The following is a 20995-nucleotide window of genomic DNA, read 5'->3' as shown; positions in this document are numbered from 1 at the left end:
CCTTCCACCCTAGTGAATGGTGGGGGGCTTCTGTGATCATGGGGCTTAAGAAAGAGCCAGCCCCCTGGCCAAATGCCTGCTGTTGGCAGAGGGGAGGTTTGGAAGGGACCCGCCGGAATCCACAGGAAGGAGGCACACCAGGTTCTAGGGGCAGATTGCCCAATTGTGTTGGGGGCGGGGGGCACCAAGGAAGCTGCTGCCAACAGCCCTGTTCCTCAGCAGAGGAAACCGGGAACATAGGATCATGCATCCTCCTTATCAGACAGGGTGCAAGACGATGGTGGTGGTCACGATGTTGATGTATGATGAAGCAGCAGCAGCATCCTTGTATTATTTAGTGGCATCTCCTGTGCACCCACTATGTTCCAGGCAGTTCTATGAATATAGCTATGCTCTAGACAGACAAAAATCCCTGCCCTCAGGGATCTGCCACTCCAGGGGGGAAATGGGTAATGCATAAAAGATGTCCCATGTCAGATAGGGAGTGGGGATGAGAGAGCCAAGGGCAGGGGAGAATGGCTTGCAGTTTTATATAGGATGGTCAGGGAAGGGCTTCCTGACAAGAGAGGGTTGTGTAAAAAAAAAAAAAACTGAAGTAAGTTATTATTATTCCTAAAATTTCCTAAAAATTCCAAAAATTCCTAATAAGTGATTATTATTCCTAAAATATTAGACTTGTTATAGCTGGAAAATCAGCATCTGGCTTTAGAGGTTGCTTGGTCCAACTCCTCCGTTTTTCAGATGAGGAAACAGGCTCAGAGGCAGAGGCGGGTGGTGGTGAGGAGGCGACTTGCCCGCAGTCACTGGCATGGATAGCAGAGCCTGGAACCCAGGTGTCCGGCCTCCCGGGCATGGCTCTCTCTCCAGCAGAGGCTCCAGCTTCCCCCAGGGCCCGTTCTCTGCTGAACAGGTGCAGTAAATAAAAAGGCTCCGTCTCAAAGACAGATGATGAGAGACACCACAAAGAGTTTATGGGCTGGGCTGGTGGTCAGCACGCCCCCCTCACGCAATGCTCCCAAACAAGTGGCCATAAAGGCTTTATGGTGGCCAGACACCTCCTGGACTGCCACAACCGCTGGATCTTCTCGGTTCCTCCATCCTCTGGCCCCTTCACCATTGCAGCACCTCGTTCCAATCCTCCCTCCCTCAAATCTGGCTGAGTTGCCTTCTCACTAAAGATGACAGAGCAGGGCTTCAGAGAGAAGCCCCCCATTATGTGGCATTCGGCCCCCTACATTCAGGCTGTGTTCTGGGGAAATACAGGGACTCAGGGGCTGGAGGGGAGCCCTGGTGGGCTGCGATCAACACTGAAGAGGTCCCTGGTCATCACCGTGATGGAGGTAGTCAGAGCCCCCAACTCCTAAGGAGTTGGAAATGGACACACACATTCAGCCAGCCCATGTCTGCCTCTGAGCAGTGGGGAAGACACCACTGGCTCATGGGTCAGAAAGCAGCCCCACAGCTTGGCAGCTGCACACATACACCTTGCAGAGCCTCCACATCCTGCATCTCCGAGCCTGCCGCTCACTGCGCTCCTCCTCGTATTCAGCGACCCTGCCAAGGAGCCAACATCTTGAGGCTTTCTTTTCCTTCCAGGCTGTCTCACGTGCCTGGAGTTATGGGGTAGTCAGAATGCTGGCCTGGACCTGAGGAATCCTGTGAGCAGTTCTGCCCCTTCATCTCCCACCAAAGAGTTCGTCAGGGGACAATTATCAACCACAGCATCACACCGGGCCTGTCAGCCCTTAGCAGGAGTTGAGGGTGGAGGGGAGCCAGCATCTGTCTTGGACCTCTGGGCAGTTGTCTGGTCATCTGCCTCCCACAGGTCAGCGCTCTAGAGAGCTCTGGCCAGCCCAGGTGAATGTCTACCCCCCAAGATGGATGTTGGCTACTCTCTCCTTCAGTGGCCTCTCAAATAGCCACCAATATTATTGCTGAAGACCAGAAGGGAACGACAGCCCCCAGATAGCCTTTGCCTCTTGGCTCAGCCTTTCCCACTCTGTCACTCCATCTGTTTTATAAAGCATGCGTGTCCTTTAACTCTCAGTCCAAACTCTACCTCCTCCATGAGGCTGTGGCCCCCAACGAGATGACACCTCTCTGCTCTGAGTTCAGCATCTGTATATTCAGGTGGTGCTTGTCCAATAATCACTGAGGGAAATCGCTCAGCTTCCCTGGCAAATGATAAGCTCCTGGAGGTTCTCTCTGTATTTTAAGCATGTTTCTACTTTCCCAGCCCACATGGAGCATAATGCCTTCACAGAGCAGGCATTTCATAAATATTAGATGAATTAGTTAATTAATGAATTAACCTGCCTTAGTAACTTGTTCCATTATCTAAATCCCTTCTTACTCAGAGAGGCAGTCTTTCCCTTGCCTGAATTAAATCTTCCTGCCTAATTTCAGTCTGTCACTCCCACTTGCCCTGTCCTCAGTGGAAGCGTGGTGCCTGACCATCCATCCCCAGGCCGTGGCCCTCCAGACTTGACAAGCCCTCAGCCCTCTCCTCCCTAGGCAGAACCCCCCAGCTCCTTGCTTTGGCCACATGTCCTCCTCGGCATTGCCCTCAGCATTGCCGAGACTCTCCCCTTGGTCACATTCAAATGTCTACAGGACTCATATCAAAGGAACCAGTTCGGGTGCTAGGACAGCAAGTGCCTGACCCCTAGCGAGGACCAAAGGAGAAGCTTCCGGATCCGAAATTCCATAGCACGAATACAGCATCTTGAGGAATAGCGTAGAGTCTCCTCCTCCTGGATGAACCCCAATCCTGTGCTCTCCTCACCCCTTGCCCACCTCACAGGTAACCTTCTAAGGTCAACCAGGAAATGATATCCAGACATGTGTTCATTCATTTACTCATCCCACAAGCACTTATTGGGCTCCTGAAGTTTGCCTGCTTACGGTACAGGAGCTGCAGGGCTGTGCAGGAGGAGGGCAGGCCTCACAGAAGAGATGGCATTGGAGCAGGGTAGGAAAGGATGAGCAGGCGTTTCCCAAGAATCCTGCCGGGCTCTAGCTTTGGGCCTTTGTGGGAAGGAGGACTAGACCAGAATTGCTTCTGCTAAGCTTCAGGAGACCAACTGAGTGGCAGATCTGGGTCTCTGCAACAATCCCATCAGAAAGTCCAAGGAGGCCAGAGGCCTCGATCTGATCTAGGCACCAAAAAAGTGGGGAGTGGAGATCAGCAGAGCCCCACAGAGGAATCTTCGGGAAGTCTCTCAGTAGTGCTCATTGGGCCAATGCTAGAGCCAGGGTCCTGCAAAAATCTACCTGGAGATCTTCAAGGCCCAGCAAGCCACTCAGAATACTGGGGGCAAGGACTCAACCCAGGGAGCAGAGGCAGCTGGAGAGTGGGATGGGGAGATCCAGACAACAACCGGAGCCCCAGAAAACCTGGCTGGATTTAGGACCTGGATTTGGGCCCAGGTGGATTGGGAATAAGATGGGTCAAAAGCCAGCCTTTGGGCCAGGAGCACAGCTGGTGGGAGATAAGAAGCACAAATGCCCAGCTGTGTTCGCCAGGCATGGGCTGAGGCTTGGAGCTGTGGGCGTTCCTGGTACCCTGTGACCAGAGTGAGGGTAAGGTGGGAGATGACACTGGGAAGGTCAGTTAGGGGCCCTGCTGAGGGGTGTGGCTCTCATCTCATGGGTCATGGAGGTAACATCCCTCCTAAATGTCACCTCTGGACCTAGCACTCCTCAGGATTCCACAGGGCTACCACGGCTTCTTCCATGTCCACACCCGGCCACTTCCCAGTGGCAGCTCCTACTCAGCCCTGAGAATCCTTGGGGTGCAGGGAGAGCCTTGGACATGCATAGACTGCCACCCATCCTTTCCCCGTCGGGGCTGTGCCCCGCTGTGGCCCTTCTGGGTGGGCCGGGGGTGGAGAGTAGCAGGCTTCCCAGGAGGGGCAGGGCTGGTGCCTAGGAGAAGGCCAGGGGCCTGTGGACGGCCTGGTAATTTAATTATTTGACTGCAGAAAGGAGATCTCATCTACTGGGTGCTCGTCCTTGTTAAGCTAATTGTCTGTCTCCTTCTCTCTTCTCCCCCCACTTGCTGGGGAAGTCGCTGTGGCCTAATTGAGTTATCATAAAGATAATGGCTAATGCTCTAGCCAGAGCTGAGAAAGGAGGATCCCTCTTACAGTAGCTCAAGCCGCAGACAGGCCGCCCAGGGGCAGAGATGTGGGCCGGGTGAGGGGGACTGTCTGTGGGGGAGGCTGTGTGGATGCTGCTTAGCCCAGTGAGTCTAACCAGCTGGGCATTGTGCAAAGGACAGGGCTTTCTCTCTGCTCTTTCCTGTCACCCTAGGGGAGCTCACTTATGTGACAAATGGATCGCTGGTCTGGGCACGTTTGGGGCTTTCCAGAGAGGCAACCAGGCAGCATAAGGGAGAGAGGCAGACAGATCAGGTCTCAAATCCCACTGTCACCTCTTATGAGCCAGGCGACCAAGGGCAAATTACTTCTCCACTTTGAACCTCAGTTTTCTCATCCACAATACAGAGACAGCTAAGCTCACATCACGTTAGTGGTAGGAGGATTCAGTGAGCTGGTGTGTGTAAAGGACTGAAATGACCAGCGATGGGAGCTTCCACTCGCCTGTCCTAACACTTGATGACGATGGAAAGGGCTGGAGGGGGTGACGGGACCTCTGCAGGAGGAGATGGAGAACAGCACCCTGGTTTTAGATGAGCAGCTCTGGGGCATCCATGGGGGACAGTCTCAGTGCCGGCCTTCCTCCCCTGGCATCTGGGCACGTCATCTCTATCTGTCCCAGACCCCCAGAGAGCTGTGATGTGCATCTCTGGGATGAGAAAGTGGGCACAGGGCTGCCGAGGAGTGGCAGGGAAGTCGGGGTCAAAGCTGAGCAGTATGTCAGTGGGCAGATGGGGGTCAAAGCACGTGGGTCATCACTATTCAAGTTCCAGGACACATCCGAAGGTCAAGATTAATGCAGGCCAGCCAAGGCCCTGAACAGAGATGGTGGGTCCAGGCCTTGGTGGGCAGGGAGACGAGAACAGGGGGACAATGGTGGGGCACCCCAAGAGATTCTGCACGTTTAGAACAAAGCACCAGTACCTGGGGTAACTCTACTGAGAGCCCAGCCCAGGGTCAGGAGGAGCCCTAAGGTGAGGCAGTGCTGCTGGCCAGGCTGGGGCGAGCAGGGGGGCCTGACAGCAGCATCCCCTTGCCTTCCCAGTGCCCCCTCTAATCCAGCCCTTCGAGTTCCCACCGGCCTCCATCGGCCAGCTGCTCTACATCCCCTGCGTAGTGTCCTCGGGGGACATGCCCATCCGCATCACCTGGAGGAAGGACGGACAGGTGATCATCTCAGGCTCAGGTGTCACCATCGAGAGCAAGGAATTCATGAGCTCTCTGCAGATCTCCAGTGTTTCCCTCAAGCACAACGGCAACTACACGTGCATCGCCAGCAACGCAGCGGCCACCGTGAGCAGGGAGCGCCAGCTCATCGTGCGCGGTGAGCAGACAGGCCAGCAGCAGGGGAAGGAGGGTCCGGTCTTTCTAGATTTGGGGTTTGAATCACGGGCTGATGGAAGGCTGGCTCTGGCAGGGAGCTTAAAGATAAAGAGGTATAAACCTCTTACTTTCCAGGCCAGGAAACTGAGGCCCTGAGAGGGGAAGGCACTTGCTCAGTTAGTTACTGGCAAAGTCAGAATTGGAACTCAACTCGCAACTCCCAACCCCATACTCCGCAAAAGCTCTCAGCATCTTGGGTTTCAAAACTTCCTGCTCCCAACTTTATAATGGTCCAGGCACAGCTGACATTGAATGGAAGGTGCCCAAAGCCCCAGAAGACGTATCAGAGACTGAGATGATCTGTTTTTCCCTAACTCCCCTCTTTCTGCAGTGCCCCCTCGATTCGTGGTCCAGCCCAACAACCAGGATGGCATCTATGGCAAAGCTGGTGTGCTTAACTGCTCAGTGGACGGCTACCCCCCACCCAAGGTCATGTGGAAGCATGCCAAGGGTAAGCCCCTGGCTAGCCAGCATCTCCAAGCAGGACCAGGGAGGGGGAGGGGAGGGTGTTGATGGGACTTAGGGCCTATTCTCTACACACAACTCCTAGCCCTGGGTGGGAGCCGTGGGTTCTGAGCTTTAAGGGGACCCCAGATCTGAATGTCATCCTCAGCCACCCCTAGGGATCTGTGGACCAGGAATAGCTGTCATGCTGACTCCAAATTTCCTCTTGTCCTCACAGATTGGCCTCTCCCTTCCCTACTTCAGCCCTAGAATTCAGTGTATATCCACTTTCCCCATCTCTCTCCACCCCTCCCCACTCCACCCTGAGGTCTCAGAACCTCATTGGCCCCTGCTTCTCACCAGTCAACATATCCGGGCATCGTGGTCCTTCTTAGAGCCCCGCTTCATCCTAAGGACACATTTGATATCTGACTCAGCCCCTTGCCAACCTCTTCTCACAGACCATGTCCATTGCTGACATTTGGGGAATGAGAGGGGATACTGCAAAGCCCCCTCTTGGAGGATGGTTGGCCTCTTTCCCAGGCCTGGCTGCCTGAGACCAGGAAACTGCCATTTGATGGCTCAGTCTTCCTTTCGCCTGTTGCCAAGTGGCCCAAAGACAGCTCTTTCTTCCTCTCCAAGGAATTTACCCCAAAGAAGCTCAGTGCCAGGTGGGCATTGAGCTGAGGCCCCCATCTCCCTACCTCGGAGCTGGGGCAGGGCCAGACCTCAGGGAGGGTCTTTCCTGTTGCCCAGCAGGTGGTGTGTGGGCTCCCAGCACTGTGGGGATGCTACAAAATGGCCCTAGATTGGCAAGAGAAAGATATCAGGGCCATTCTTTGGGTCACTCCAGTCCATCCCAGCTCACTTCCTAGTCTAGACACCAGCCTCCTAACCGCTGCCTCCTTCCAGGGAGCGGGAACCCCCAGCAGTACCACCCAGTGCCCCTCACCGGCCGCATCCAGATCCTGCCCAACAGCTCTCTGCTGATCCGCCACGTCCTGGAAGAGGACATCGGCTACTACCTCTGCCAGGCCAGCAACGGTGTGGGCACCGACATCAGCAAGTCCATGTTCCTCACTGTCAAGAGTGAGTCCTGCCCCTGTGCGGCCCCCCAGCAGCCCCTGACACAGGCCAAGGCCCGTCTCTGCACTCAGCCTGCCTACTTGCTTGATTTCCATTGTTCCGTCTCTGAAGGGGAGGCAGGAAGGATTCCCAGTCAGAGTGGACCTGGGACCCTTGGATGGGGAATTCAGAAGCACTCTCATCTAAAACAATGGCCTCGCCCTGAGCGGCCTGCACTCACCCCACTCCAGTCCTGATAAGCTCGTGATTTGCTCTACTGGAGTATCATGTGACACCCCATTTCCTTTGCTCTGTAGGTTGGCAATTCGAACTTCATAGTCAGATCAAACAATTTATTTCTGTCACTTAATTTACACCTACTTGTGTATAACCTGTCTGTGGCTTAGAAAGGAGGATACCTTATACACAATGTAAGAGAAAGGCCCATGGGCAGAAAACCTGGGTTCCAATTCCAGATCTACCCGATGAGTTTGTGACTTTGGGTAATCACCTCATCTCTCCAGGCTCCACTTTCCTCCCCTGTGCTAGAGGATCATTCTCAGCCTCCCCACCCAACAAAACTGTCATGAGTAACACAGAAACTGATCACAGAAAGGGGAAGATGCTTCAGAAAAGCCGAAAGAGCAGTAAAACTCATTATAACTTGGTGCTATATCTGCGGCTTCTAAATCCCCAGACACAGAGTCAGCCTTGACAGTCTTGAAAGCCCAGAACATCCCTGAATTTTGTTAATCACATGCAGACATTCCTGCTGGGGGAGCCTATCCGTTTACACTATTTGGGGTCTGTATAATGGGCCTCCCAGGAATCACATCGGGAGAGTGTCTGTCTGGTCCTATGTCAAGAAATGGACCACACGCCATGGAGGACAGCCATAAGAGCTTGAGTTTTAGCATCTGACCAAGCCAAGTGTGAATCTGGCTGCCATGTTGTAATTACTGTGACCTTGACGAGTTTACTTGGCCTTGGTGGGCCTCATTTTCCTGATGTACAAAATGAGAGTTGTAATAGTGCCTGACCCGTTATGTTTATCAGAGGAAGTCAGATGATATGTGTCAAGCCCCCACTATGGTAACTGGCACCCAGTAGTCCGTCAAAGATTTAGCCACTAGAATTGTTCCTCTTACCGGTAGTCCCTCCAGGGTCAGGTATAGGAAAGGCTGCAGAGAGCAGCGCCCGGTGTGCGGTCTGCCCAGCCCCTCCCCAGAGCTCCCTCCTGGAAGATCGTAGCTCCTTTATCGCTTGCCAAGCCCGTGTTCAGCTCAGCACAAGACGGGGAAGCCCCGGCGATCGATGCTCAGGGAGCTCCGAGCCGGAATCCCCGCCCTGGGGAGCTACTTCTCTCACACTATCAAAAAGCACTTTGTCCTTAATAAAGCCAGGCAATCAATCTACATCCCTCAGCCAGGGAGGACTTCCGTAATTCTGCCTGTGTGAGGCGAGAGGAAGAGCGGGCCCTTGTGGAGCCGTCCTTGGTATCTGATCCTTATCTTCCCACAGTCAGCAGGAGAGAGAAGCCCAAACTCAAGTTTTTTTTTTTTTGGTCTTTGCTCTTTTCTCTAAGTTAGAGCATTCCACTGAACCAGCATGGCTGTGGCTTGGTGGTATGTGGTTTCTCTGTGGAGATGAAGGGGACATCGGTGACGGGCAACACAGTGGTCAGGGGGTGGGCTATGTGTGAGGAAACCCAGTTCATGTCAGGCTGTCGCTGATGTCCTGGGGGGCCCAGGGCCAGTCACTTCACCTCTCTGGGCCTGCATTTTTCTGTGCCGTCCTTGCTTCGCAGCCGGGGCAGCCGCTGTGAGACACTCTGAGGTATTTGTAGAAAGTGCATTTGTAAATCCAGGGCAGCCTCGTGAACACAAGTGACACAGAATCACACACAGACCCACACACAATCGCAGTGGTGTCAACTTCTGGCCCCCCTCTTCCCAAGGGAATGAGGGGGGTTCATACTTGTGGGCAGAATCTAGACCTTGTTCCTTCCTTTCCTCCCCTTGTCCTAATTTCAGCTGCCTTTCCGTTTTCCTCTGCTTTTCCACAGTCAGGCACATGCACGCTCCTTTCATACATCTGCTCCGTCTCGCAAACACCTCCGGGTCATATTTTCCCACTCACCACACCTCCCTCACGCACCGTCTACACAGTGTCTCTCAGCACTTCCTCACACAGCCTGTCTGCACCACCGGCTCCACGCTCCCTGCCCCCTCCCTCATACAACCCTCAGCCCACAGGCTGCCCTCCAGCCTTCCAGCTGTGCTCTCACACCCTCTCAGCACACTGGGGGTCTCCAGACCCTCACACACGTGCTACCTCAGATGGCCTTTTCCTCACACCCTTTCTCTTTCATAAACACTCCCTTCCATTCCTCCCCGCTCTCCCCAATGACCTGCCCAGCCCTGCTAGAGGCCCCTACGCCACCCCAAATGCCAGCAGGAGAAGAGGAGCAGGGCCAGGGGCATTTGAGTCCAGAGGGCAGTCGGTGTGGAGGGCTGAGGACAGCCAGGCCCTCTCTCTAGGGTTGGAGGGTCTGACTGCTCTTCTGTAGCAGCCTGAATAATGCTTCTCGGTATCTGGCTGCCGGAAGATACTCCTGTGACAGTGTGACAATGTTGAGAGGGTGGGACATGGTTGGGAGCTTTCATTCTGCCTCCTGCTGCTTTTACACAGGCGTACTGCTCCCGGCAACCGGCCCTCAGCTGCTCCCCTGCACGTCCACCCCGTGCCTGCTCTGCCCTTCTCCTCCGCCACTCTCCCTCAACCTCCCCCCTCCAACCCACTCTGACTTCAGCTGAAAGGGCACAGGAAAGTGGGAAGGACCTTCAGGACCTGGGCACATGCGTCACCAATGGGATTACGGGGCAGAGCCATTCCTAGTCATCGCTTGATCTGTCTCCAACACCCACACTGCCAACGTCCCCCGCACCCCCTTACAGAACTGGCCACAGAAAGACCACCATTTGCAAGGCCAACTTCAAGTCTTGCCTCAGTGTCCCTAACACACTCAGGGAAATGTTCACCCAATACAGCTCCACCTGGTCAGACCTCACCCTTTTGTGATCTCTCAGAACGCAAACTGATCTTAATGCCCTCTTTGGCCAAGTAGAAGTCAGAAAGTAAATATATCAAAGGGACATACCTCATAGAAAGCATGCAAGTGTCCAATTGGACATTTGTGGTTGGCCTCTGCTTGGGAGTGTCTACACCATTGACCCTGATGGTTTCCAATGATAACTCAACACGTGCTCGCTGAGCACTCACTAAATAGGTCAGTAAAACTCCGTGGCTAAGAGCACAGACTTTAGAACCAGATAGACCTGGGTTCAAATCCCAGCTCTGCCACTTGGTAGCTGTGTGATCTTGGACAATGATCTCTGTAAGTCCCAATTTCTTCATCTGTAAGTTTGGAATTATGATGCTTTTTACTCATTGGTAAGGTTTAAATGAGATGCACTTAGAGCAATTAACACAGTACTTGGCACAAAATACACAGTTTCGAATCGTTAGCCATCAATCAGTAGTTAAGGTGCTGAAAATCTATTGATGAGCAAAACAGAGTTGCTGTCCTCAGGGAATTTAGAATCCTGAAGGTGAGATAGACATACCCAAAACAACTAAACTGCACAAAACAATAAGTGCCTTAAAAAGCCACAGACAAGGTGATACAAAGAGAATCAGGGATGGAGGAATCAAGTTTAACTTTGGGGATGAATAAGGGAATGTCAAGCAAAGCTCCACAAAAGCAGTAGTCTGTAAGTAGGACTTGCAGGCTGAGAGGATTCTGACGAGAACCCATGGGGCAAAGGTCGTTCCATTCCAGCATGAGCAAAAAGCATAGCAAGGGCATAGAGGCAGGAAAGTCCATGCATGTCATCTGGGGAGGTGGGGACTCAGGGTCTCTGGTGGAGGCTGAAGGGAGGATGGACTGTGAGGTGCTTGTGGGCTTTCAAAACTGTTTTCCATGTTGACTTGACTCTGGAACCAGAGGGCCAGGAGCCCAGGGTCGGGTGGAGTCGGGATTCCAGAGCGGGTTCTTGGAGAATTGCCCTGTAGAAACTTTCCTCGAGGCCCCAGGTTGCTAAGAGTGTGTTCTGGTGGGCAAGTGATTTTCGAAGTTCCTGGACATCCTTGCTGGTAACCAACCAGACGCGACGGGCCCCCACGCCTCCCTGATGCCCACGAGGTTGGTGTGAGCTGAGCCCATGAGTGTCTGAGCATACAGCCCAGCCTAGCCGCCGTCACGAGTACAGCACTTGACAGTTTACAAAGCTCTTCCCATACCCTGCCTTGAGGTCAGCCAGCTATAGCTCCTTCTCAGAGAAGGTGAGGCACTGGATCAGGGTCGTTGGGTGATATGGTCCCAGCTGAGACCGGAAGTTGCCTCTGTGGACTCATGGTTAGATAGAAAGAGCGCAGACCAAGAGTCAGAAGGCTTGATGCTGGGCCTGGCTCTATGACTCACTGGCTACATACCCAGGAGCCGTCCTTTCCCCTCTCTGGGCCTCAGTTTCCTCATCTGTACACTAAGAGGCCTGGACTAGAATCTAGTCACTAGCTGATCCCAAGGTCCCTTCCAGCTCAGACAATCTATGATTTTAGTGGTGTGCGTGGTCCTTTCAGGGCACAGACCGCCTCCCAGAACTTGGTTGAAAATAAATGTAATTAACAGGAAAAAATACCACATCTACAGAGCTTCCTTTTATCTCCCTTTTAAAATGTAAAAAAAGAGATAATGACCAAGAGGAGAGGAGGCAATTCCTCCTCCAACTGACACACGGGGGAAAAAAATAAAGCATCTTCAAAGAGAATGCTTCACTGAGAGGGAGGTACAAAGCCGGGCGGCTTAGTCTGGGGTGCAAGGGGCTGGCTGTGTTTTGATGTCGCCACCGCACGGCCGTGCCTCCCGGGACTCGGCAGCCCCCTTGTGCAGCACATTACCTGATTAGACAGGTCCTTTTACATCCTCCAGACTCCCCTCCACTTCGTGAAGGCTCCGGTGAGTGGGCCAAGGCAGAGCCCACAGCAATTAAACCCATAAGGGCTCTTTGTTTGCTCTGAGTTTTGATTTGTTTGTTTAGCAAAATGTCAGACCAATTAAAGCCAGATCCAAGAGCCCTCCACGAGCACACACCCAGCCGCACAGTCACGGGAAGGCAGGAGGGCAGAGAACAGAGCCAAGGGGACTGGGGAGTGGCGGAGCCCACCCTAGCAGAAGGAAGCCCCAGGCCTGGGTAGACCAGGTCACCTGCCAGCCGTTGACCATTGGTGCAGAGGTCAGAATGCAAAACCTTGGAAAGACAGCTGTGGATCCGGTGACCAGAGATGGTCCTAATTTCAGAGTTGCCCAAAGGAAACTCCTTGTCAGGCAGAAGTAGCACCTCCATTAGACCTGGGTGACCAGGGCTCCTGCCCCAGCCCCTACTGCTCCCACAGTGTGAGGAGTCTATGGCCAAAGGAAGTGGCTGCCCAGCCCACAGCTGCCCTTCTAGACCACGTTTCTGGTACCCAGGGAATTCCCTGCCTGAATGCCCCGAGCCGACTTCCAGGACCTTCCAAGGCCTCTTCTCCAATATGTCTTCCCAAGGATGGGCCCTGCCACTGGCGTTACCTCTAGACCTGAGGGATGGTTGTTTGTAAGATGTGCAGATGGAGCCTAGATGTGCGCACCGAGATGTCCACACACGTATTCGTAAGGCCCCTCTCAGCATGCAAGAAGAAACTGAGGCACAGAGAGGCCAGCACCTGGCCCAAGGTTTTCCTGTGTGTTCCCTGGTGGTAGGACCTGTCTCCTCAACAGACTGAAGCTCCTTGCAGGCTGGGCTGGTCTTCCCTTCCCTCTCCGGGAATTCCCAGCTCTGGCATCCAGCTCAGCACAGGTCTCTGCCCACCTTGGCCTACCTTGCCAGGGACTGACAGGCTGACTGACCCCCAGTCCACAGGTCCAGCCTCATCATACATGGGGTCGCAGGTCACCCCCCTGGCACTCCCCTCTGCCCTTATGAGTCCCCCTGATGGGGTGAGGGGTGGGTGGGAGAGACGCTGCTGGATCTGCAAATAGTGAAGAAAGGAGGCAGCAAGGCAGAGTGACGGGCAGCAGAGCAGGGCTGAGGCCTGGCCTCTGAGCCACACCGGCCTGGGGCTGACGCTGGCCCTGCCACACCTGTGGAGCAAGTTAATCACTCTCTCCACCCACGTGGTAGTCATCGATCAGCCTCACCTGCTCAGCCTCAAAGCGGCTCAGAAAGCCCCATCCTGGCCTGTGCCAAGCTGGGGCCTCCTCTGCAGGCCTGGGAGCTGTCCCCCAGCCTCTGGTGGAGAAGGGCGGGAGGGAGAGAGGGGGGAATGAGGCACTGCCATGATTTCCATGGTGACGATTATCCAGCTGGCCTTTGGCCTTATTGATTTTCAGACTTCATAGAGTAAGGAGTGACACTTTGTCTCCTGCTTCATCAAACACATGTGAGCAGAGAGGCTGGACACATCCTCTCACCAGGCCAGACCCACTCCTATGGCTTCCACTGAACCCCCACCACGAGGGCTGCAGCCACGGGCCAGCCCAGGCTGACCCACCCTCCACAGGACCCAGAGTGGCCGAAAATGAGTAGATGGCTTAGGGGACAGGAAGGCCCTGGCCAGGGAGATGGGAGTCCTGATTTCTTGTCCAGTGTCCCCTGTTACACCCTGGGTCACCTGGGGTCGGTCACTCCCTCTCCCTGGAGCTCCGTTTGCTCCTGTGAGAGAGAAACCACAATCCTTCTCTCTCTTTCCCTCAGCCCTTACGGCATTAACAGAGCTTAACAAGTGGGGCCGTTGGAGACCCAGCAGGGTCTGTGTCCTCCGTTCCAGGACCTCCCTTTCAGGAGCTGGAGCCCTTGGTGTTTCAGGATTTTATAGAAAAGATAAAGACGAGTCTGAACCAGAGAAACGTAGGAGATCTTTCTGACCTCAAGAGGCCAACAGTATCATTGGAGCAAGTCACATCCCATCCCAAACCCAGCCCCAAAAGGGACCTTTGTGCAAAGGTTCTCAGGTAGAATAAAACAGTCTCCGTGTGGACCAGTTGCCCACCCCAGCCCCACTCCCTCCCAGCACCGTAACAGGCCAGGCCCCCTGACCAGCGGGGAGACTTTATTGAAGGGATAGGAAGAATGCGCCTGCCCATGCAACCTCCACTCCCAAGTTAAGAGTGTCTGTCCTGGGGCTGACCCGGTGGCACAGCAGTTAAGTGCGCACATTCCACTTTGGCGGCCTGGGGTTCACTGGTTCAGATCCCAGGTGCAGACATGGCACCGCTTGGCAAGGCATGCTGTGGCAAGTGTCCCCCATATAAAGTAGAGGAAGATGGGCACGGATGTTAGCTCAGGGCCAGACTTCCTCAGCAAAAAAAGGAGGATTGGCAGCAGATGTTAGCTCAGGGCTAATCTTCCTCAAAAAAAAAAAAGAGTGCCTGTCCCGAGGGGCTTATCTGGGCCCTTATCTCCTTCTTAGAGGCTGGGGGCAGTGATGGCATAAAGAGCATCCCCACCACTTCCCCACCACCCCTTCAGGCAGTCCCCATGACCGTGAGCACAGAAGAGCTCCCAGCAGGATCTGAGCTCTAAGACGTCATTCAGGGCTTTCCCTGCATTTGGCCCCAGCGGATCTGATGGAAACCAAAATTACATGCATCATACACGGCAATTGAGGAAAAGGTACCAGTAAACATTTCAAGACACAAAGGAGTCAGGGGTATCATTGGGAGCCTCAGTTCCCTAGATAAGGAAATGCGGGCAAAGAGCTACAGCAGTGCCTCCAGAGCCTGCCCCAAGTGGGGAGCCCGGAACCACTCCCCCAATTATGATCAAAGCCCCTCTGAACAGCAGGGACAGATAAATTGTCGGATCAGTCAAGCAATAGACCGGTACTTCCTGAGTAGCCCCCACGTGTCCAGCATGGCGTCAAGGTCTGAGAGAGAGAACGGGAAGATTAAATGATCGCCCTTGCCCTCAACGAACTTACAGACTAGTTAGGAAGGGGAACCAACCTTCAAGAAACAAGGCTCGCTCATGTCCTAAAAGGTCTGGCAGAGAAGGCAAACCCGAGTGTGGGCAGACCTGGTCAGACTGAGCTCTCCAGAGGAGTGGGACTCAGGTTGAGCCTTGAAGAACAGGTAGTGTGTGGACAAGCAAAGGGAAGAAAGGAGGGCATTCAGGTGGAAGGAGCAGCATGAGCAAAGACCCTGGGGTCGGCAGGCTGTGTGGGAGGCAGAGGAGAATGCCTAATGGGAGGGTGGCAGCTGGCGATTAGGGGTGAGGTTGTGTGGAAACAGTGGCACCGAAGCCTGGACGTGGTACTAGGATCTTGAGCAGGGAATGGAGAGAAAGCGGGAATCTAAGAGGCATTGTGAAAGAAAAAGTACCAGCCCTGGGCCGGCCCAGTGGTGTAGTGGTTGAGTTTGTGCACTCTCCTTTTGCAGCCCGGGGTTCATGGGTTCGGATCCTGGGCACGGACCTACACACTGTTCATCAAGCCATGCTGTGGCAGGTGTCCCACATACAAAATAGAGGAAGATTGGCACAGATGTTAGCTCAGCGACAATCTTCCTCACCAAGAAAAAAAAAAGAAAGTAAAAGTACCAGCCTTGATGAGGAGTTGGACCAAGGAGCCAGGAAAGTCAAGGACTCAAGGCTGAGAGATGAGGAGTATGATGGTTACCAATAGAAATAGAGTGCAGAGGTGGCATGTGTGCTTTGGCCATGTCAAGGTGGGGGTGATGGAGGTGCCCTGAGGCAGCTGGACACTGCTGACATCTGCCAGACTTTCTGCCTAGAGCAGTGTGCTAGGCCAGATGACCCTACAGTTCCCACAGCCCTAAGGTGACTCAGGGTTCCTTGTGTGACTGGCAGCTGTCCGGTCCTGGGCCAGAAAGGATAAGACTGGTGGGCTGAGTGGAGACTCTCCCAGAAGCCCAGGCGCCCCCCACCCCAATCCCTGTGCGGTCCTCAGGGCCACCAGCCCAGGACACCAGGCTTCTATCTGGCCCTCTCAGTTCTGCGGAGACTTGGGACATGGCAAATTTGAGATTCTGAAGGAAATCTGTTCACGTTGCTCACGTCCAGGCCTGCCACTGTTCATTCACTATTCGATAGCTGTTGAGTACCCGCTGAGTGCCCATCCCTGGACCAGGTGCTGGGGCGGAAGGTGCTGGGGGTAGGGGAGTGTGGCCCTTGCACACTCCTGCACCTGCTTGCCTACTGCCAGCCTGTCCATGGGGCTGGGAGTGTAACAGAAGGTGAAGCTCCCCAAGGAGGAGGGAGAGGGAAGCCCACACAACTTCCCATCTTAGGAAGCCCCCTCCAGCCCGTGGCCGAGCGGCTGTGGCCTGTGCTCCTGGGCAGTCTACGCAGAGAGCCTGTGTCACTCACTGGAACCTTGTAGTCTTTCCTGGGGCCAGTGGAACAAAGTACCACAAGCTGGGTGGACTAAAAGAACAGAAATGTATTCTCTCACAGTTCTGGGAGGTAGAAATGCAAACTCAAGGTGTCCGCAGGTCTGTGCGCGCTCTGACGGCTCCAGGGAAGAGCGCCTCCTTTCCTCTTCCGGGACCAGGAGTCCTTGGGGCTCCTTGGATTGTAGATGTGTCACTCCAGTCTCTGCCTCCATCATCACGTGGCACCATCTTCCCTCTGTGTGTGTCTCTTCTCTTTTTATAAGGACACCAATCATATTGGGTTAAGGGCCCATCCTACTCCCATAAAACCTCAGCTTATCTTAATTACAACTGCAAAGACCCTATTTCCCAATAAGGTCCCATTCACTGGTACCAGGGGTTAGGACTTGACATAATTTTGGGAGGGATACAACTCAACCCACAGCAGTCCCCAGGCCCAGTGATTTCTTACCGCTAACTTCATGCTTTCTAGAACTCTGGAAGCTGAAATACTCTCCTTTCCAGCATCCCACAACTGCCCTTGTCTGAATGCCTCCAGTCTCCTGACCAGATACTCCTTCTTGGTTAAGAGTCGACGAGCCCAACCTCTCCTGTGCACTGAACTCTAGGACAAGGGTCAGCAAACCAAGCCTGGGCCCAAATCTGGCCAGACACCTGTTTTGCTGGAACCCAGCCACGCCCGATCTTCAGATCCTATTGTCCATGGCTGCTTTCGAGCTGCAGCGGCAGAGCTGTCATAGCAGCAGAGACCTATGACCCGCAAAGCCTAAAATGTTTACTATCCGGCCCTTTACAGAAAAAGTTTGCCGACCACAGCTCTGGGGTATTCACAGCGATGACCCGGAAGCACTTTCCAAGTAATTAAAGAAAGATGGCATTGTCTCCTTTTGTTTCTGAAAGGAGTCTGATGTTCCAGGTCAGCTCAGAGTTGAGTGTTCTCTGATCTCTAAAAGGGGAATAAAAATGCTTCCCACCTCCCAGAGCTGTGGAGGGCGGAGAGGGACATAATGAGATAATTCATGGAAAGCATTAACCAGGGTGCATGGCACTAATAAGCATTCAATGAACCTTAGCTATTTTCATTGTTACTATCATTTTTCCAACATTCTGCGGAGAGTAGAAGACCAGAGGCAGGGGGAGAAGCTTCAGGTGGAAATACTGTCCCCTCGCACTCACAGACTGATCCCACTTTATAGCTGGAGAAAGCAAGGCCTGCTGAGTTTGAGGGTCTCAGCTGGGACCACCATGCAGCAGAAACAGGTGTGCAGTCTGAGTCTCAAAGGTCCCCACCATTCTCTGTGGCCCATGCCACCCCTCCTTCACACACCCACTGTTCTTGCCCACTCTGCTCCCCACGTACGCAGGCAGTAGACAGCTAGGGTCCCTTGGGCCCCCAGCTCCCCAGGCACTGCCCACCCCCCTCAGAGCTGAGGCTGATTGCTTCCATGCAATTTGAATTAATCTCATGCTTCAGGTGGAGCTTGGCTAATCAGGGGAGACAAGAAGCCGAAGTGGGCGCAATCAAATTAACAACGCCACGGCCCTGGCTCTTTAAGAAGGGAAAACAAAGCCAGCACCAGAAGACCCCCCCCCACCCGCCCTTCCCGGGGGAAGCCTGGAGCTGCTGCCAGCTGCCCAGCCCGCCCCAGGCCCACCACCCAACGTGCCAACAATGCCCCTTTGTGGTGGCTTATCTCACACCGCCAAACAGGGCCACAGTTCTTGTCAGGATCTTGTTAACAAGGAGCAGAGACACAAGCCTTTGGGGGTGGGAGGGGAGTGGGCTGGGGTGGGAGGAGGGAGGGGCCCACTCACCTCCAATGGGTGCGTGTAATCCTTTCAGAAACAAAAGGAAATGAGGCCTCGGAGCCAGCTGGGAGGCTCCCTTCTTCCCTGAGAAGGTGGGTCTGCAGAGCTCTCAAGAGCCTTCAGGGCGTCAGCTGTGCCCTGGAAAAGCCTCCTCCAGAAGGCAAGGAGGAGGACATCCAGAAAAGCATTTTAGCATGTCTGGAGAGAGCATCCTGTTTAGCGAAAAGCTCTTTGAAACTCCTAGAGAGATCTTAGTTAGACTCTCAGAAGGACTTCCTGAAAAAGTTCCTTCCTTGGGGATGGAACACCATAACTTTGCTGCCCTTCTTCCAATCATATTGGCTTTGAGGTCGTCCTGCCTGAGCAGAGGAAGGACCAGAGTGCACCTACTGGAGTGGGATGCGGAAGAGGAGGGTCACCCAGCCCTGTGGTTCCTGCTCCAGACTATGTGTGAGAATCACCTGGGCTGGGAGATTCTTCAGGAACCCTGATGCCCAGGCCCCACCCTGGCCCAATTAAATCAGAGCTTCTGGGGGTGGGGTCTGTGCAATAAGATGTTTTTAAAGCTTCCCTGGTAATTCTGTGTCGCCAAGCCTGAGAACCTCGTCAGCCCCTCCCCCAGGCCACCCGCCTAGACGAAGAGAATACCCTCATCCTTTGGTCTCCTGATTCCCGGATCAAGCTTCTTCCCCCCAAATTTAGCACATTTCTCTCCGGAGAAGCTCCGCTCTTTGCACTCATTCCTGGCTCCCCGCTCCCCTGTCTACGGCCCTTCTCTGACCAGTGTCACATGGTGGATAAAACCACAGGCGCCCTGGATGGAGTTCTGTCTCTGCCACTTACTAGCTGTGTGACCTTCGGCAATTCTCTAAGCTTCAGTCTCCCCATCTGTAAAGTGGGAAGAAAAGTAAGGGTGTTAAGTGAGTTAAATGCGCGTAAAAGAATGCAGAACAGAGCCCGGCACACAGCAAGCCTTCCCTAATGTGAACTACGATGATTATTCAGTACTCATGCCTGTGAATGGGGTAAAGATGTGCCCCAGGCTTCCTTCTGGAAGAGCCCTGGAACATTCCATGGCTCTTTTGCATTTTATCAGGCCTCTCCCAACAGCCAGTGGCGTTCCCATCCTATTTCTTCCGCTTTCTCCTTCCCACACACACTGCTCCTCTCCTCTGGGTATTCATAACTGAATCTTCCCTCCCTGGTGACTTGGGGACTTGTCAGAAACACCAGCTGAGCTCCAATCACCAGGCAAAAGAGAGGGAGGAAGACAGAGACAAAGCCCGACTCACAGCCCCCGTAACTCCCACCCCAGCCCCAGCCTGCGCTGGACTGGCCTCCTGGCCCTGTCAGTCCAGCTCTCTCCCAGTCTTCAGCCTCCTTCTGCACTCCCCCCGGGATTCATCCACATTACATCCTTCCCACCCAGCTTCCCACTCCTGGGACGAAGCCCAGGATGGGAGAAAAATGAACCAGGCAGAAGGAGAAGGCTGGACTGAAACCAGAGGAAAGGGTGCTGGTGAATTGTCAGGAGACTGGGGGCTTCGTCTCCTTTCTGCCACTCACGGGCTGTGTGACCTTAAACAAACCCCTCAGCCTCTCTGAGCCTCCATTTCCTCACTGGTATTGTAGGGGCTAATAGACCCCACACTATCTTCTTAACAAAAATAAAGCTCTTGGAAAAAGATGCTTTGGTGCTGTGCAAACTGCAAGGATCAGGCCCACTCCAGCTTAGGAGGTGGGACCCCAGAGAAGGGGAGAGCTGAAGGAGCAAAGAAGGGGCCAAGTAGGTGAGGAATTTATGATTCCCATGGCAGAATCTAGGGGCCCTAGAAGTCCATCTCCAAGCCTGGGGGCTGGCCGGAAAGTCTGTGGATGCTGGGAGAGAGCGAGGAAGCAGAGCTGTCTTGTGGTGTTTTAAAAATCTATCAGCTTCTCACGTCAAATTAAAATGTAAATAGCAGCTGGTGCGGGCAGGACCTCGGGGGTGACAGGAGCCGGCCTGCGAGTAATTTCACAGACGGGAACCGGTTACATCGGATTCTGACAACTGTCTTGTTTCTGAAATTGATTTCCTCTCCCCTCGGCTTGCTGCCCCCAGAGGGCCCGGGAGCGAGGGGCGGGGGTGGCTCCGCTGTGACCGGGGCCTTTCTCCACTCCGTGGCACCTGCCAATAAGGCCCCATCACAACCCGGAGGAGGAGATCAGGGGTTTCTGCACAGCTCTAAGGCAGTGGTCTGAGCACCAAAACCCTGGGGGGCTCCTTCCTGACCTGGAGTGAATCTAACTGTGGACCAAGGCAGGCTGACCCGGGACGCCGGGGTGAGCAGGAGAGGCGCCCAGCGCTTGGGAGCCTTCCCTCTTCCCATAAATCCGTGCTAAATCTGAAACCGAGATACTGTACCCTGGAGTCTCGCTGACAGAGACACTGCAGCATGACATGCGCCATGTCAGGGATGCTCGAGACCCAGAGGAGAGGCAGGTGACGTGGGCTATCAGGGAAGGATCCTGGAAGTCGTCACGAAGCCCCTTTGGCCTCTACCAGGGTCTGCCCCCATTTGGCCATGCGCAGTGCCACGCACCGCAGCAGGCGCTGGGGCTGTAAAGCCGTGAACAGGACCGGCCACAGGACCTCAGGCAAAAGCCCCACCCTCCCCACCTAAAGGCGCTGGATTGGATGAAG

At 54.1% G+C, this 20995-nt stretch overlaps 1 protein-coding gene across 5 annotated transcripts in view; it reads left to right on the top strand.

Moving 5' to 3' along the window:
* DSCAML1 (DS cell adhesion molecule like 1) overlaps nucleotides 1-20995 on the top strand; it is a 339404-nt gene that overhangs the window by 262168 nt on the left and 56241 nt on the right. For all 5 annotated transcript variants that reach the window (XM_070623205.1, XM_008516706.2, XM_070623206.1 and 2 more), the window contains 3 exons: nucleotides 5206-5484; nucleotides 5875-5994; nucleotides 6900-7076. In XM_070623205.1, the coding sequence (XP_070479306.1) occupies nucleotides 5206-5484; nucleotides 5875-5994; nucleotides 6900-7076 (576 nt within the window). The remainder of the gene's footprint in view (nucleotides 1-5205; nucleotides 5485-5874; nucleotides 5995-6899; nucleotides 7077-20995) is intronic.

This window comes from Equus przewalskii, chromosome 6 (assembly GCF_037783145.1).
Source record: "Equus przewalskii isolate Varuska chromosome 6, EquPr2, whole genome shotgun sequence".
NCBI classification, from domain to species: domain Eukaryota; kingdom Metazoa; phylum Chordata; class Mammalia; order Perissodactyla; family Equidae; genus Equus; species Equus przewalskii.
Note: the sequence above shows the minus strand (reverse complement) of the source record. Positions and strands in the feature narration are given on the sequence as shown.